This window comes from Terrapene carolina, unplaced genomic scaffold, assembly GCF_002925995.2.
Source record: "Terrapene carolina triunguis isolate 2854851 unplaced genomic scaffold, T_m_triunguis-2.0 Scaffold33891, whole genome shotgun sequence".
Classification (NCBI taxonomy): Eukaryota; Metazoa; Chordata; order Testudines; family Emydidae; genus Terrapene; species Terrapene triunguis.
In genome coordinates, this window is record NW_020698242.1 from 6,375,153 (window position 1) to 6,393,490 (window position 18,338).

At 44.7% G+C, this 18,338-nt stretch overlaps 1 protein-coding gene across 1 annotated transcript in view; it reads left to right on the forward strand.

Annotated features, from left to right (window-relative positions):
* The first annotated feature begins 2,245 nt into the window (after positions 1 to 2,245).
* Positions 2,246 to 18,338, forward strand: part of LOC112106858 (beta,beta-carotene 15,15'-dioxygenase) — a 28,436-nt gene continuing 12,343 nt past the window's right edge. The window contains exons 1-3 of the mRNA XM_026663694.1: positions 2,246 to 2,309; positions 13,818 to 13,946; positions 17,632 to 17,761. Of these exons, the coding sequence (XP_026519479.1) occupies positions 2,246 to 2,309; positions 13,818 to 13,946; positions 17,632 to 17,761 (323 nt within the window). The remainder of the gene's footprint in view (positions 2,310 to 13,817; positions 13,947 to 17,631; positions 17,762 to 18,338) is intronic.

Genomic DNA, 18,338 nt, shown 5'->3' on the forward strand with positions numbered 1-18,338 from the left:
GGGCTCAGCCCTGTGTGCATTGGAGCCCCGCATGCCGGGTGAGTGCGGGGTGGGCTCGCTCTCCAGCCCATGACCAATGACCCATTGCAAAACCTGGCTCCGCCCCTGGATCTCTATGCTGATTTTACATCGTCACTGGTAGAAATGTAGGGTTGGAAGGGACCTCGAGAGGGCATCTAGTCCATCCCCCTGTGCTGAGGCATGGCCAAGTAAAAGTAAGTCAACCCTGACAGGTGTTTGTCCAGCCTGTTCTTAAAAATCAAACTTTCCTCAGTGTCTTGTCTTCTCCTTTGACCTTCATGACTCTCCTCTTACCTCTCTGACAGTTTCTTCAGCATCTCTTTTAGTGAGTCCTCCTCTTTCCCATTGTTTGTGAGATTCCCACATGGCTCTGTCCTTGGCCGCCTCCTTTTCTCCCTTTACACCTTCTCTCTGGTTTATTCTCAGCCATTCTCACCATTGCAACTGCCGCTGGTGACTTGCAAATCTTCCTATACATCACAGGCTGTCCCATCATCAGCTTAACTGCAACGGGGTCCGACTCCTTGGGGCTGATTCTCAGTTACCTCCCGAAGGCCAGGAAGGAAGTGAGGAGCAAAGGTGGTTTTAAGCCATCGTTGTGCTCCCCATTTTCTGGGACTGTGCAGGGACCTGTTTGGCTCCTGATGTAATTTAAATGAGACTCAGGCCTGCTTTGTGCTCTGCTTCCGCTGCTCTCTTATTCGCCCAGTGCTGGCCATGCCCTCCACTCTGGCCATGCCCTCTTCATCAGGGCAGGGACCAGGGCCAGTGGAGAACCTTATGTTGCAAGTGAGGCTCTGTGCACAGGGGGAAAAAGGGGTGTAGTGTGAGAATCAGGCCCCTCATCTTTCCTCCCAAATGCTCTCCATTCTCTATCACTGCTAACAAACCTATTACTAAGCCTGTGTGATGGAGGGTCACCTTTGATTCCTCCCCTCTCAAGCCCTCACTGTTAAAATCCTGGTGCTTCTTCACTAATGCTACAGACTCCAGCAAAGTACCTATACTTCCATATTTAGAAGCTGTATTGTGTTACTGTATTATCCTTTATTTCTCTTGGGGCCCACAGTGTGTGAGGTGTTTTCCAAATGGAGAAGAAGGCACGATGACTGCCTTGAGGAACTGTGCAGTGTGAAGGCAGACCTCTGGGAAGACTGCGAGTAAGGACAAAAGGAGCAATATCCACAAGCAAGCAAGAGCTGTCATAGGTAATGAAAGCTCCATTTTACATAAAATAAGCATGTAAATATTATCATTGCTTAATCAGCTATTAGGAGGTGATTTAAACATATTATGGGAACAAATAAGTCTCTGACTTCCAAGGTAATCTCACATAAAGTTGTATACTATTCAGTTGTACAAGGAGTCTTATCGTTCATGTTAAATGTAGTCCCTTGGTTTGCTCTGCAATCACATGCTTTATATTGAAATAATTCTTTGACGGGAGGATTTCAACATGAACAACACTGGAATCAGCTAAGAACCTAATCTTGAAACAAAAGCAGTGAAGTTAACTCTTTTAAAAAAAAAAAAGGTCCCTAACCCCGCTTACTCACCATTACATGATTTGAGTGATGTTACAACCCTTGTTTGTGAAGACAGCCATTTGTCATTCAGAGAGGTGCCCTTTAGCTTACTTTTCAACAGTCTGTTCAAAAAATAAAGCACAGAGCTGTGCACTGATCATTTTCTGCTACTTCTCAGAATGGCACAAGCTTGTATTCCAAAGAGAAGGATGTGATCAGCTCTAGAGACTTTTTTTTTTTATTAGCTCCTAAAAAACAGGATCACAGTAGCAGGTGGAGGTTTTTTGCTCTTTCCTTCAGCATTGTTATATGGGCAAGGATCCCTATCTAATCAATATCTAAAGTTTCTCAGAATCCCTGGGATTCAGGTGGGATCAGACAATAGCCCCCTGCTGAACTGATCTCTTGTTCAATCATGAGCAAAAAGGCACATGAATTAGTTCTCTCTGTCTATCAAAGGAGTAGAGATAAAGAGTTAAGTGTGGAGAGGGAGGGAGAGAATTACAGTATTATATGTGCTAAGGATTAAAGAACAGCTATTGTAAATTGACAGACTATCAGCCACCAGCAGCAGGCGGGAGGCGCACTTTGGCTCTATAAATAACAGGAAAGAGCTGTTTGCAGCCCAGTCAGAGAGGGAACCACAAGAGCAACACCAGCTGTGCAGGGGATATACAGGTTGTTTAAGTGCAGCAGACATGGATGTGATCTTTGGTAGAAATAAAGAGGAACACCCAGAGCCCATAAAAGCAGAGGTGAAAGGTAAGGACAATCTGTTCCAAACTGGGTGGGTATTTTTATGTTTTCAAATGAGTTAATAATCTAGCACTTGTTTCCCCCAAGACAACACTGAGAAGGGGAATTGCTGGGTCTAATGAAAGGGAGAATATGAGAGAGAGGTGAATGGCTGTTTAGAAGATTGAGATCAGATCTTATTTCTACCCCCTAATTGCAGGACTTTTCTCACTTTATGGACATTTTTGGGTGTACATTTCCAGGTGTACATTTCCTGCAAGTAAGTTTGAAAAGGAGTCACTGAAACTGGTGGTTGCCGGCAAAGTCAGGTGGATTCAAATCTGGTGCCACCCCAATTCCCTCCCTTCCTCTTTGTCCTTTCAGTTTCTCCCTCTTTCCGTAGTCAGTCACTAGCCTCTAGTCACTTTCTTCATGTTCAGTTCAGAGGAGTGGCTGACATTGTCTTTTTCACTTCCTGGCGACGGAGAGAGGGACTGTAACTCCTTGTAGAGCTGTTTCTAAAGACAAATAGAAAGGCAGACATAACTAATGCCAAGTGGCTTTATTACAAAGAGGGCAGGACAAGCCAGAGAAAAAGGAACGGTTCTCCTGAGTCAGGATAATTTAAAGTCAGATGATTTAAGTTGGTGATTTAATGAAAATCAATTTTTTTTAATGCATTTTGGGTGAAGTCATTTCAGTAGATACTGTGACCATGGTTAGTATTTTTGCCTTGATTTGATTGCCACATTTTATTTCATTCTAAAGAGTTTTGTGATGCAGCGAGATAAAGAATGATTTATAAAGAGTGGTTGTTGTCGGAACAGCAAGTAGGCAAAAGTGGCACCTTCTTAATCAAACAATCTGCCCCGGTATGAATTCAGAGTAACATCTGCTGCTGATAGAGACAAAAACAAGATTGTATTGCTTTCACTCCTGTAATCGTGGCTAACACAGATAAGGGGTGAACTGGATTCTATGTATTCTGGCTTGCAATCCTCAACCAGAATTACTTAAAATCTCACCTGCAAAATCTTTATGGGTAGAGATGCAGTGCCTCAGAGGACCCAGCTTGACTCTCAGATTCCAGGTTTAGGTCATGGTGCAGAGACAATAAACACAGAATCCCACAATGCCAATTTTTAAAGTCACTTTTCAGAATAGAACACACTTAAAACAGATGCTGGTCCAGTTACTTATTGGTTGTGGAAAGAAAGAGAATCTTTAAACATTCAATATTTTTTCAGTCAGCTACGCACACCTCCCCTTCTCTGTGTATTTTTCAGTGGCTTGTATTATCACTCACTCTATGTACTGATCTCAGTCTGCATTTATGAGGACTTTATTGGCTTTCCTTGTTTCTAGGAACTTCACTGGCAACTCACTGTGCTATTCTGTCTAATAACATGCTCATTTAACATGACTTCATCACTGTAATATCTGATCACTTTTCAAACATTTATGGATTCATGTTCACATCCCTCAGGGGACAGAGGAAAATATCATTATCTCCGCTTGGCAGATGGAGGGAAAAAAATCTCCCTAGGACCCAGATCCTTAGAGGTACTTTAGGCATTACTCTGCTCAGCATTGCAATGTTTGACCTCGAGGTGGGCCGCTGCTCAGCGGAATCTTCAGCCGTGAGTTAGTCTCCGTCCTTCCCAGTATAATGCACGAGGAAAGAGTTTTGTGTACGGAAGGGATTTTCAGAAGCCGGACGGCTGAGCAGGAAGCTGCCTAAACTAGCCTGGAATGATCTGCTGAGGTGAGGGGCAGAGAGAAGAGAGGGGCTTAGGCACCTAAGTGGCTGACTCTGCTTGGGAGCCTCAGCTATGAATCCTCTCCTGGAACTAGGTGCCTAAGACAGGTCATCTGCTTATGCAGCCCATGCACTAGTAGCTGAAACAGTGGCTGTCTGTCTCACCTATGTTTCCCGGTGCACTGGGCTGCCTTTTGTGCAGATGCTTTGCTGCACCTCCATGCATCAGTGGCTTCCTTCTGTTGCATGATGCTGGTAGGAAACAGATGTTAGGTGTGCTCAGAACTTTAGGTTTGTCCACCTATTGATGATGTCCCTTTCTTCTGTAAGACTGTTCCCTTCTTTGTCTTGATGATTGATGAAATTCGGAGGAGAAATAGTAATAGACGTACTCACCAAGATCTGCAACAAGATCTGGCAGACCTGTGAGTGGTCCTCACGTTGACACAGTCACTAATCATCTCTCTGCCAAAGAAAGGCCACCTGCAATTGTGTCAAAATTACCAGACCATAAGCTTAATTGCAAATTCAGCAAAGTGATGTTGAAAGTCATATTGAACAGACTGAAGCCACAAGTGGAGAACATCATTGCTGAAGAACAGGCTAGCTTTCATGCTGGAAGAAGTACCACAGAACAGATTTTCAACCTTCGTGTTCTATGTGAGAAGTCCTTACAACACCAGCAGGACATCTACCATGTCTTTGTTGACTTCAAGAAGGCATTTGACAGAGTATGGCACCGAAGCTCTCTGGGCAACCATGAAGAAGTACAATGTTGGTTGTAACCTTATTCTTACCATTAAACAACTATATGCCAAGGCCAGCAGTGCAGTTCTCATCAGTGGCACAATAGGAGTGTGGTTTCGCACCACTGTTGGAATCTGGCATGGCTGCCTTCTTTCGCCCACACTGTTCAACATCTACTTGGAGCACATAATGACTGATGCCCTAGAAGATCACATATGCACAGTCAGCACTGGGGGGTGAACAGTCTCAAATCTTCGGTTCGCTGATGACATTGACGGCCTGGTGGGCAGCGAAGATGAACTTGCCAACCTTGTTAAACAATTGGATGAAACCTCCGCAAAATACAGCAGAGAAAACCAAGCTGATGACAAACAAACGTGATGGGATTAGCTCACATATCACTGTCAGTGGACAAGAACTGGAGACAGTGAAACATTTCAAATATTTGGGGGAAATCATCACTGATGAAGGATCCAAAGCAGAAATTCTGGCAAGAATTGCGCAAACAGCAGCAGTGGCAAAGCGAAAGCCAATTTGGAGGAATAAGAACATCTTCCCTGGAATCCAAACTGAAACTGCTGCAAGCATTGGTCATCTCCATTTTTCTGTATACGTGCAAGACATGGACCCTATGGCAGAACTTGAATGGAAAATACAGGTAGTAGAGATGAGATACTTCCGTAAAATCCTGGGCATCTCCTACTTCAACCATGTCACTAATGAAGGGGTCTGCAACATCATCACTCAACGCGCTGGGTCATCTGAAGACCTCCTGAGGACTGTGAAGAAGCGCAAGCTGAAGTGGTATGGCCATGTAACAAGATCATCTGGCCTATCCAAGATCATCCTCCAAGGGACAGTACAGGGGAAGAGAAGAAGAGGTAGACAGAAGAAGAGATGGACTGACAACATAAAAGAGTGGATAGGAATGAACTTCGCGGAGACTCAAGCACTGACACACAATCGTCAGGGATGGAGACAATTGGTTGATTGCTCATCAATGATGGTGTCCCAACAACCAATGCGGTTATGGGAGTGGTGATGATGATGATATATTTTAATTAGGATACTAGCTGTTTTCGCCAAGAGAATGAAAATAATACATACAAGATCAGTGTTAGAAAGTCTTTTTTACTGTGTGCAAAGTAATACTTCTATTGTGTACATACAGTAACAATGTCTTCCAGCTGAGCCCCACTTAATGAAGAATGAAAGCAATCCCACCATGTGGTGTTAGAGACCTACTTAATTTAATTGATAAATTTTCTGTGTCTGCCTAGTCCAGAGGTGGGCAAACTACAGCCTGCGGGACTGTCCTGCCCGGCCCCTGAGCTCTCGGCCAGGGAGGCTGTCCCCCTGTCCCCCCCAGCTACACAGCCGCGCGGGCAGCACTCTGGGCGGTGGGGTTGCACGCTCCTGCAGAGCAGCGTGGCAGCGTGTCTGGTTCCGGCCGGGCGGCGCGGATGCCAGACATGCTGCTCTGAGCGGCATGGTAAGGGGGCCGGTGCCGGGGGGTTGGATAAGGGGCTGAGGTTCGGGGTGGTGGTCAGGGAATGGGGAATGGGGGGGTGTTGGATAAGCGAGGGAGTCCCAGGGGGCCTGTCAGGGGGCGGGGGTGTGGATAGGGGTCAGGGCAGTCAGGGGACAGGGAGTGGGGTGGGTGGGATTCCAGGGGGCGGTTAGGGGTAGTGGGTCCTGGGAGTGGGCAGTTAAGGGACAAGGAGCAGGGAGGCTTGGATGGGTCAGGGGTTCTGAGAGGGGCAGTTAGGGGGCAGGAAGTGGGAGGGTGCAGATAGGGGGCATGGGCCAGGCTGTTTGGGGAGACACAGCCTTCCCTACCTGGCCCTCCATACAATTTTGCAACCCCAATGTGGCCCTCGGGCCAAAAAGTTTGCCCACACCTGGCCTAGTCCTTTGCCCCGTGCCTTGGGAAACTCTGCACTGATGCATCTTATGTACTCTTTGTAGGGGGGGAGCAGGGAAAGTGTTTAGAGTGTTTTTTTCCTCCATCCAGATATGTATCCTTTTTGGGGGGAATGAGGTGGAAGGGGAGAGAGCATTAGAGTGAATTCTTATGGTTTTTCCCCTCCAGTTCTGTTATACGTCTAACAAGAAATAAAGCTTTTGCAATCTGAAACCCCCCCGGAATATATTAAACTTACATTATTTATCTACTCTCAGCCCTCTAGTGGCAATACTGAAGAGAGCCACTTTCTTCGTATGGCTAACTCTTACAGACTAAAGGGAGGTACATAAGAAGACTAGACTTTGATTGTCCAACAGGTACATTCCTAGGGGTTAAAGCAAAGAAACAGTGAAAGGATATGATAATACAGATTGTCTTCTGTGTGTCTTAAGGAGGGCATTGGTCCCTGGGAAGGGAGGTGGAAGGATGCCATATCTTTATACTGACGTGCCAACTTTTCATAAACTCAAGGTTGGATCTGTGAGAAGATTGTTTCCCTTCAGGAGAAACACAATAGGAACAGGGATCCTTTGTTCAATTTGAAACATTGGATGAAACATAATTATTCAGTTATTGCTTCAACATCTGGCATTTCTACTGACCAAGCATATTTTATCAAAGGCAATGTTATCTTGTTTACCCCAACTTTCTCTTAAATGATCACTACTTGCTAGGCCTTTGGTCTCCAGACCAAACTCTGGACTTTGGGTCTGGAAAAGAGCTGGCACAATCCATATACCAGAGCCAAATGCACATGGATTTTAACCCTTCAGAGAGCCTAGACTCTTCTGTAGCTCTTGTTAGAACAGTCAAATGTGCATCTATCTTCATCCGTTTATTCTCTTCCCCGCACAGAATTTCAAACCTAATACCATATGAAGGTGTGTATGTTTGTACTGTGCCTAGCACAATGGGATTCTGGTCCAGGACTGGACCAATTACAATATAAATAGTAGTAATGTGTATACAGTATTAGTTAAATAAACGTTCTTGGAATGTATTAAAGGCAGGCCTGATAAAATCGCCTTTTATTAAGGTTGCCTGATTCTTTCCATTATACTACCCTGTTTTCAGTTGCTTAGAACTTTGCGAAACTGAAATTTTCCATGCCGGGTGTCTGCCTCAGACGGAATGTTTTTTGAAAAATGTCAGCCAGAATTGTTCAGCCAGTTTTGAGAACGAGGCTGGCAGGACAAGACCACGTTCTTCATATTTTCAAAAATGTTGGTGATTTTTTTTAACGGTATTAGGCCTGTCTGCTCCCTGTCCCCATGCTTTGGAGCAAGGACTTGAAATTTAACAGGGGGTTGGCCTTTGTGTCAGGGACGTGCCTTTTGCTATCCTTGTGAAAATCCACCCACATTTGGCCAATTTATAAGCCTTTGAAAAATCTGAGTTCACACATGCTCAGTAGAGACTTGGATTTTAGCATTCAGATTCCCTGAAGATTCCCTCCATTCTGAGCAGGTTCCAGTTTGGGCTGAGCAGGACTGTCCCTGTAGTTGCAGCTCTGGGCTGCTGTGAGCTGTGCCAGGTCCAGATCCAAGCACCAGAACTGAAAGTAGGTGGATTGAGAGGCCAGGAGAGTCAATGCCCCCTGCTGGGCTGAGGCAACATGGAAGAGGAAATTGCATGATTCAAAGGTAGTGAGTACAAGACCTGGGAGAGGAGAATAGATTGGGAGAAAGGGCATGGCGGCTGGCTGGTGGTGGGACGGGTAGAGGGGAACTGGGAGTCGAGGTGCGGCAGAAAGATTGGGACTAGCTGAGCAAGGAGATTGGAACTGAGGCAGAGACTGGGATGGAGACCATGGGGGACTTGAACGGGTGGGGGAAGGAGAGAGGGACTGGGAATCAGGGGGAGGGGGCTGAGAGTCAATAAGTGCAGGGAGAGTGAAATCAGATGAGCCAGGGGGAGACCGGGACTGGTTGGCACAAAGATGGGAACTGAGAATGAGTAGGGCAGGAGGAAAGAGGTCAGAGGGAAAGGAAAACAGATCGCACAAGGAGCTGGGGCAAAGGAGAACTGGGACTGGCTAGGCAAAGAGATTGGGACAAGGAGTTGGGGGGGTCACATTGACATTGGACAAAGTTCCTGGGAGGATGAATGGGAGCAAGTGGGGATGGAGAATGTAGGGAGGGGTGTGACTGGAGGCCAAGGTAGGGAAGAGAGAGAGATTACTTGAGGAGCCAGGAGTGGGATGGGGACTGGGAATGTCTGGTTAAAGAGACTGGGACTGAGAACTGGGGTGGGGAGAAGGCTGGGACAGGGATTCCAGAGGGGTGACACTAAGACTTGCTGGGCAAAGAAACTGGAACTGAAACAAGAAGCCTGAGCAGTGCTGACTGGAAGTGAGTAGGCAAGGAGAATGGGACAGGGATGATGATCCAGATGTGCAGAAGAGACAGGACTGGAGACAAAGATAGGCTGGAACGGGTGTGGCAGAAAGAGAACAGGCAGAGGTCTGTGCCTATTAGATAACCTTCTCCTCCAGAGCTTGGAATGGAACTCATAACTCCTGAGTCTCACCATTCCTCTGCTGTTAGAAAATATCTGTGAAACACATTGTGAAAGTGTTTGTCTCATCTCCCTCTAGTGCTGGGCCACAGAGGATAACAACCTACTTGTACTATCAATGACTTTTGAAGTGACCGAGGTGTGAGTGGTGGCTCTAAAGGTTCCATCCCTCATGATGACCGTGAGGGTGTCAAAATGATGTCACATGATGGAATAGCTTTACTTTTGGTTTGTTTACAACCTTAATTTGGACCCTTTATGAATATGCATTATGATGCAGTCTTTAATTTGTGAGGAAGATAGATATTTATTTGGAAACAGAGCCAAATGGCCCTCAAATACTCTACTAAATTACTTTTGCCCTTCAGGTTGTTTGGCCCTTGTTGCAACTTTGAAGGGGAGGAAAACACACACACCCCTTCTTCAAATTAATAAACAAGCAAACTTAAAGTCAATTAACTTCTCACTATGGGCAATTACTTAAACCAGAGGTAGGCAACCTATGGCATGCGTGCCAAAGGCGGCACGCGAGCTGATTTTCAGGACACTGCCCGGGTCCTGGCCACTGATCTGGGGGGCTCTGCATTTTAATTTAATTTTAAATGAAGCTTCTTAAACATTTTAAAAACCTTATTTACTTTACATACAACAATAGTTTCTTTATATATTACAGACTTCTAGAAAGAGACCTTCTAAAAACGTTAAAATGTATTACTGGCACGCAAAACCTTAAATTAGAGTGAATAAATGAAGACTCGGCACACCACTTCTGAAAGGTTGCCAACCCCTGACTTAAACTTTTACTAAACTAAGGCTAGGTCTACACTACAGCGGACTTCCGACCTAAGATACGCAACTTCAGCTACGTGAATACCGTAGCTGAAGTTGCGTATTTTAGGTCGGCTTACCTGGCGGTGAGGACGCGGGAAAGTCGACCGCTGCCGCGCTGCCGCCGACTCCGCTACCGCCTCTTGTCGAGGTGGAGTTCCGGAGTCGACGGTAGAGCCATCAGGGATCGATTTTACCGCGTCCTCACGAGACGCGGTAAGTCGATCCCCGATAAACCGATTGCTACCCGCCGGATCGGCGGGTAGTGAAGACGTAGCCTAAGTGAGACCATACAATACAAATGATCACATCAAGATCACAGTTGGAATGAAGCACCTTACAATGATGTGGAATGGAATCACCAACTGATTATATCAGCAGGTGAACACAGCCAGTAATCAAATCATGAAATTAAGACAACAAGTCAGTTCTTTCAAATACTAAATACTTAAGTGTTGTTTCCTTCTCAGTCCTTGAAGTGCCACCAGCGGCAATGGGGCTGGCCCCAGCTGAACGGGGGAGGAGAACATATGCCCCTCCCCTTTAGAGTCTGTAAGCACTTATGGGCTAGTTTAGGATGAAGGGAACTGGCTGGTCCCTCACCTCCCCTTTCATTAATTTAAACCCTAGCTCAGGCAATGAGGATCCTCTTTTTGCTCAGTTCCAGGCTAATTTCCCCACTTTTTGATACATCAAAGATCTGCAACTCTCCATTCCCCTCTTAATGCAGAGTGGTGCATACAAATACAAACCAGCTAACAAAATGGTTTAAGGGAAACCACTTAGCACATGGGAAATGATTAATGGCATGTACTGTTAGTTACGCTTTTGCTTACATGTGCACAGTATGTACACACACACACACACACACACACCCATACACGCTTTAAAAGGGTTAGAGTAAAATCAGTAATATTGGCAGGCATCTCCATGCAATAACAAAATAGGGTAATGGGGAAAAAGAGAAGAAAGTTACTTAATAAAAGAAAAAGCTTTGCTCTTCAGCTTGCGTGGCCTTCAGAGCATCAGCACAGAACTGCAGGTCAGGGGAACAGATGATATCTCTGGTTGGCACCTCATGCTGACTGGTGGGCTTCCTCTGGTCAGGCTGGCATAGCCAGTGGTGGTCTTGGTCTCCTCTTCCTTAGAGCTAGCCTACAGAAAGCAAAGGTGTCAGCCCTTGCTGTCATTGGGGTGGACTAGGTGGAACATGCCATTCTCCACATCTACCTGGATCCTTATGGTGGTGATTTTTAGCTTGTTCGACCTTATGGCACCTCCCTGGAGCAAATCAGGGGACCACAAATCTAATAACCCAGAAACATGGTCCTCTCCCAGTCACGGAAGGGCAGGCTTGGCTCTTGGTCAGTTTGGAAAGTCCCTCCTTTCACTGGAAGTTCTCTTCTAATAACCGGCGTAAGACTAGACCACAAGCGTAGGCTACTCCAAAAATGTGATAAGCAGGAGATTGCTTCATGGAAGTATCTCAGTCCCCTCTGCTCCCCTGGTGGGAGTAACAGTTGGGAGTGCACATGGCCTTGATAGATTCTTATATGTGACTTATGGCCTAGTGGTGATTGCCATTGCTTTTCACCCACTCATATTCCCACTCAGCCTTTCTTAAAATACTCCTAGAGGTCCCTTTTCAACTGCCCTTTGCACCAGCAAAAAATTAGGGAACCAGTTGTTCATGGCTTAATTAGGTGAAGGGTCACCTTCCTCTTTGCATCAAGGCTGAGAGACAGAGCGGCCTTAGAGCCTGTTAATAACAAATCTTACTTAAACTACAAAGAATTAAAGTTTATACCTAAAGAAAAGTAAAGTTTTTACACACCAGGCTTCAGTCACATGGACCAATATCCCTCACAAATTACATGGCCTATTATTATTTTTCCCACAGGACCTAGCCTCATTCGTTACAAAGGATGGACCTGTTCTGGGGCAGAGCAGGGCTGTACAGTGAAGGAGACGGTTGTCTGTAGGACCCGTGCTTCACTTGTTGCAGAAGTTGGAAGGTGTGTAGCAAAGGAGGCAGGGGATTGCAGAAAGAGAAAGGATGGGCTCCTGGTTAAGGCAGCTGAATGAGTTCCTGTGTGATGCTGGACAAGTCAGTTAAACCAAACTTTTCACAAGTGTCCACGAACTGTGTGTTCCTCATTTTCTGGGTGTCTGTCTTGAGCATCTGATTTGCAGAAATGGTGACCACTCTCAGCTGCAATTGAAGTCAATGGGAGCTGTGCTTTTAACATAAAGTGCTATATAATACTAAGTACTCTGAAAAATCAGGTCATAGGTATCTTAAATTGGGCACCCAAAATTGGTGGATAGTTTTGACCTTAATTTCGGTGCCTCAATTTCCCATCTGTAAAATAGGGATAATAATAGCGCCTCATCTCAAAGGAGTGTTGTGAAAATACGTTAATTGATGTTTATGAAGCAGTCAGATACTAGAGCAATACATTTCACAAAAGAGCCTATGAGGCAATGAATAATTAGAGCTGACTAGAGGATGACCATTCAGTTTCAAGACAGCTTTCAAGGTTTCACAATTTGTTTTCATTCTGCATTGGAACAAAACCAGAACCTTTCAACCACTTTCACAAACCAGATGTTCAAACAGCCATTTTTTTGGATAGAAAAGATCAGGAATGCTTCTCGGTGGAAGTGACTAGAGAGACCATCCTGGACCTCAAAAATCTTCCTATCGAAAACTTAGTCAAAATCAGTACATCCCTGCAAAATGTTTCAGCTTTGATGGAGCCAGATATTTTGATAAACATTTCGTTGAAAGTATTCTGATCAGCTCTATTAATAATTCTGTCTTCAGAGCAGGGTTTGAACAGTGCGTAGTGGGGTCTCCCATTGAACAATGAGGAAGACACAAAATATTGAAGAGCTTCTCATTAAATGAGTGCCATCTATTTTGTGCACTGACCGAGGCAGGGGTCTTGTGGAAAAAAATAGAATGTGATAAAGTAATTAAAGACAATAGCACATGCATACGACAAAGGAAAAAACAGGCAAGCTTAATTCTGGCATTTCCTAACTTGTGAGTGCTTGACTTTGTTAAAAAAGCATTATTAAGGTTGCAAAGATTTTTTTGTGAATAACATGTAGTAACTTAGCTGATTTCTTGTTCCTCATGTGTCATAAATCACCAAATCCCTATATCTTGTATTCAACCCTGGACAGCACTTTTGTATTCTCAATACAATATTTATAATCTTTATTTATACTCTCAGAATTGACATTATTAGTATTCTAAAGCACTGCCATCATGACACTTCATTACGCTGTGTAATTTTATTAGTGGGATTGTTACTGGAATTCAACCAGCCTTCAGTTTACATTGGCATCTACTGAGAGGCATTTGATCTATAAATGACTCCTATAATTTATTTCTGGTAAGCCCTGGCTTTTGCTGGTAATAGCAAATTGGGATTAGATGGATAATTTTAAAATGAAAGTTCAGGAAGAAAATGCTCCTCCCTCGTCAATCTCTTATAATTAGTAAGTTATGTTCAGGTAATTTCATGTTTTCAGTTTTGCATATAATTAGGGCCACATTGGCATACCTAAATGGCATGAGCAAATACATAATTGTAAAATCCTGACTTGCATCATCCATGCACCTGCTTACCTTTGGGAATTTGTCCTTTAGTGCACAAGGTCACCTTTGACTTGGAGTGGAAATGAGCTGTATCCTTTTTCTTTACAGGTGAGCTACCAAGCTGGCTCCAGGGGATTCTTCTTCGCAATGGCCCAGGCATGCATACAGTGGGGGAAACCAAATATAACCACTGGTTTGATGGCTTGGCTCTGGTGCACAGTTTTACATTTAAAAACGGTACGTTGCTGCATTAAAGCACCAGCATCCAAAACAAGTCTTGGTCTCTAAACAGAAGCATAAGGTTTGATAACTGTGGGTGGAGTTTGCTTACAAGACTTATACATTGAATTGTTTCAGATGCTTAGCTAAAGGTCCTGTTAGACATGTGGTTGGTTAGGGGTCCTGCAAAACATCAGACTAACAAGGGCCTGTGTAGCAAGTGAACATCAAATGAAGGGCAGGACAGTCAATGTAGTCTTACAGACACAGCTGCCAATGGTGGTAAGAGAGAATGGGTGGTGGTCTTGCCCTTCTCAGTGCAACTTTCCTTCTCTGAGGTGGAAATGCTGTGCTCATCTCAGAAGGGGAATGTGCAAAAGTAGCTTAAAATCAGCCTTGCATGTTCCCCTGACCCTGAGGTTTCTGTGCTGGATCAGTCTTTCTAAAGGCTGCTCTAATTTGCACCAGCTGCCATTGGCTCCAAAGAGCCATTTGAGAACCTTAGGATTGCTGGGCAGCAGGAATGCCCAGCCATGCCCTTTTCTTCCAGCTACAGCCCTTCTCTGGCTGCAGGGAACAGGGGTGCCAATGGTGCATAGGCGCCAACTTTCTCCGGCGCCGGTGGGTGCTCGTGCCCCCCCCGCCCCAACTCCACTTTTTCCCCGCCCCTCCCTCCCTGCCCCACAAAACAGCTGTTGCGCGGCGCAAGCTCTGGGAGGGAGGGGGGAGAAGCAGGACGTGGTGGCGCGCTCATGGAGGAGGCGGAGGTGAGCTGGAGCAGGGGGGGCGGGACCACGGGGAGCTGCTGGTGGGTGCTCAGCACCCACTAATTTTTCTCCGTGGGTGCTCCAGCCCCGGAGCACCCACGGAGTCGGCGCCTATGGTGCTAGGCGCTGCTGTAGTGGCTCAGTGGCACAAGATGATCCCCCTTACACTGGGGTGGCAATCCCTGGGTCAGCTACATTGGCTTTAGGTCAGATTTATGCTGGTGGCATGAGACAAATCTGCTCTAATGCAGAGAAAAAGCTGGCTCATAGGAACTAATGGAAATATTTCAAAAAATTTAAGTCAATTATGTTTTCCTCAAGGACGTTAGCACCCATTAAAGGGCCAGGTCTTTCAACCCTTCCTGAGGTTGACTTCAATGGGAGCTGAGGCGTCTGAGGCTCTCACAGGCTTGTGCTGTAGGTACTATGCATAGAGCTGTGCAACACAGAATATTTACACCAAGGGTAAAATCCTGGCTTCACTGAAGCCAATGACAAATCTCCCACCGATTTCAGTGGGATCAAGATTTCACTCTAGGGCAGGATTTCTGGTTGACTGGTCTAGATACCATAGTTTTGAGTAGATATTAAAGTAAAGGATTAAGAAACACAGCTCACAATAGAAGTTGCATTTCCATTTACAATTTCCATTCTGCAGCTGTTTGGAAGCACATAGCAGCTTCTGCCTGCACCACAACTGAAGATAGCCATGGTGCATCCAGGAGGTATAGAGACTTTGCTACTATGCTTCCATCCAGAGCCCCAGTAACCTGCATGCAGGGCCGGCTCCGGGCCCCAGCAGAGGAAGCACGTGCCTGGGGCGGCACATGGTACGGGGAGGCATTCCGTCCATTCTTGGGGCGGCACAGTCCGAGCGGCAGTTCGGGCGGCACAGGCTTGTGCTTTTTTTTTTGCTTGGGGTGGCAAAAATGGTAGAGCCGGCCCTGCCTGCACAATTCCAAACTGAATCAGCTACTAGTTGGGGGAGGGATAGCTCAGTGGTTTGAGCATTGGCCTGCTAAATCCAGGGTTGTGAGCTCAATCCTTGAGGGGGCCCTTAGGGATCTGGGGCAAAAATCAGTATTTGGTCCTGCTAGTGAAGGCAGGGGGCTGGACTCAGTGACATTTCAGGGTCCCTTCCAGTTCTATGAGATAGGTGTATCTCCATATATTTAATAGTTCCATCATGCACAGAGGTTTGTTTGACATGGGCAAACAGCCTATTTACATTATGGGCTAAAACACCCTTCTTAGGATTTGAACCTAGTTATGACAGCAGCCAAGAGTGAAACTAGGCCACTTTGCCACTTAGCTTGCAAGTCAGGTCTCAGGTATATTTACTGCACTTATATAAACAATACTTAAATGACTGTCCAAATCCTACTTGCCACCCTCAGGCAAGGTGCTGGAAATGATCAGAAGCAATATTTCCTCCGTCCATACCAATCTCTTTTTAATCTCAACCTGACCATACAATATGGAAATAGAATATTATTTCATCTGCTTTAGAACATAATGGGGGCTGTTTTTCATTGTGCTTATTGGCTGCACAACATACAAGCTTTGTAGGAGAATTGGGTTCCCTGCCCCCGTTTGTTTTTTATTTTCCATTGCTGTTTTGGGATGAGAGATTCCAGAAACACGTTTCTTGTCTGCCTGCCAAGTTCAGTGCCTCTTAAGAACACAGCATAAACAGAAATGGCCAGACATTGAAACTGCCAGTTTATTGCACCACCTAAACCACAGGGAGCTGTGTTTGTTCAGACACACAAGCCTATATGCTTGAAGTGGCTTAATCTATACAGGCATTCCTTCAGACCTAGAAGAGTGCTGATTTTTTACAAACACTGGAGACTGAAATTTGCCAAGAAAATTGATTTCTGCCACCCCTCCCCCATTATGTCTGGAGATACATACTGTTCTCCTGATGGAGGAACCGTGGGCTGGTGATTAAAACACAGCTATAAGAGTTCAGGGATTTGGGTTCTATGTGTGACTCTCCCTCAGACTTTTTATGTGATGATTGGCAAGTCACTTCACCTCTCTGTGATAGTTCCTAGTTACAGTTCCTATAAAATGAGAATAATAATCCTTCCCTACTTCACAGGGGTGCTGTGAAGCGTAATTCATTGTTTGACAGGTGTTCAAATATGTTAGTGATGAGTATCATAAAAATGCCCATAAATAGCTGCCTGCAAGTATTCCAGCTCTAGAGAGGAGGTTTTTATGAATGTAACAAAGGGTTATTCTGGACTAGGGGTGGGTTAGATGACCTAATAGGACTCTTCCTGCTCTGTAATCATCATCAGAGAAATTACAGATTCTTCTTGGGGGCTGTTTTAGTGACAGCATCAGTGTGAGTTTAAAGGAACTGCCTTTAAAAGCTTAAATGGTCAAATTTAGTAAAGTGGGACTTTTAAAAAGGAAAAAGTCATGTTGTCTTTCATAATTTTAGAACTCCCTCAGTGTTTGTTGTAACAATTCCTTAGGAACTTGAAATTTACAATTTATTCTTCCTGCTCTTTCATGTGCACATGTAGATAAGTCAATATAGAGTTGCTTTCGAGTGCTGGCATTTTTAGTTTAAAACCTTTTTCTCAACACCCCATACACAAAATATTGCCTAAAAGTTTTGTGAACCAAGGAAAGTGGGTAAGTCAAAATTTGGGCTATCAGTGTTGACAGCCTATAAGTATAAACAATGGGAATAAAGTACAGCACAGCCCCATTTTCCCCTGAAATTTTTCAGAGACACAAAACACCTTCTGAAAAATTAGGGGTTGAAAACAATCCATAGTCTGCTTAACTGGAGGCCAACCAGATGAGGGTCTACTGTAATTGCTTTATCTGACAGGTGTTCTATATTAATTTTCTAAGGAAAATAAATATCTTCTCAGTATGCATGTAATACAAAGATTTTGTTTGCCCTTTGTCAGGCGAAGTTTACTACAGAAGTAAATACCTCCGCAGTGACACATATAATTGCAATATAGAAGCAAACAGAATTGTGGTGTCAGAGTTTGGAACTATGGCTTATCCAGATCCATGCAAAAACCTATTTGCCAAGTAAGCAATGTTTTTCCAACGAGGTTCTGCTTTCTATTTCTCCAACACAACTGCTTTTCTATTCCCCCTCTGCACATACAAAATAAGCCCCTCTGTTTGTATGCAAGTTTAAAATTGACACGCCATTGGCAATGCCAGGGATCTGATTCCCAGTCTCTGTATACAGTTTTAAAAATTTAATACTCGCTTATAGAAATCAAAGGATTTATTGGCACATTGCAAGTAACAACTACAAAGTTAAGTCCTGCCTGTGTGTGCTGGAGTTATTACTTGCAGTGTGCCAATAAATCTTTTGATTTCTTTAAGCAAGTATTACAGAAAACTATGAAGCAGTTTATGCCCAAAGTCTTTATTTTAACGCTGTTGTAATATGATAGGGAATATTCTTGGGAATAAAAATGTATTGTCAGAAGGAGTATTAATCCACCACGTTCTTACCAAAGCCTATTGAAAAAGGTACCAATCTCTATGACCTACTGGGCCAGACTTTCAAAATGTGATCTCTAACTGCATGGAGAAGCATGCGCGCGCACACACACACACACACACACACACACACACACACACACACACACAC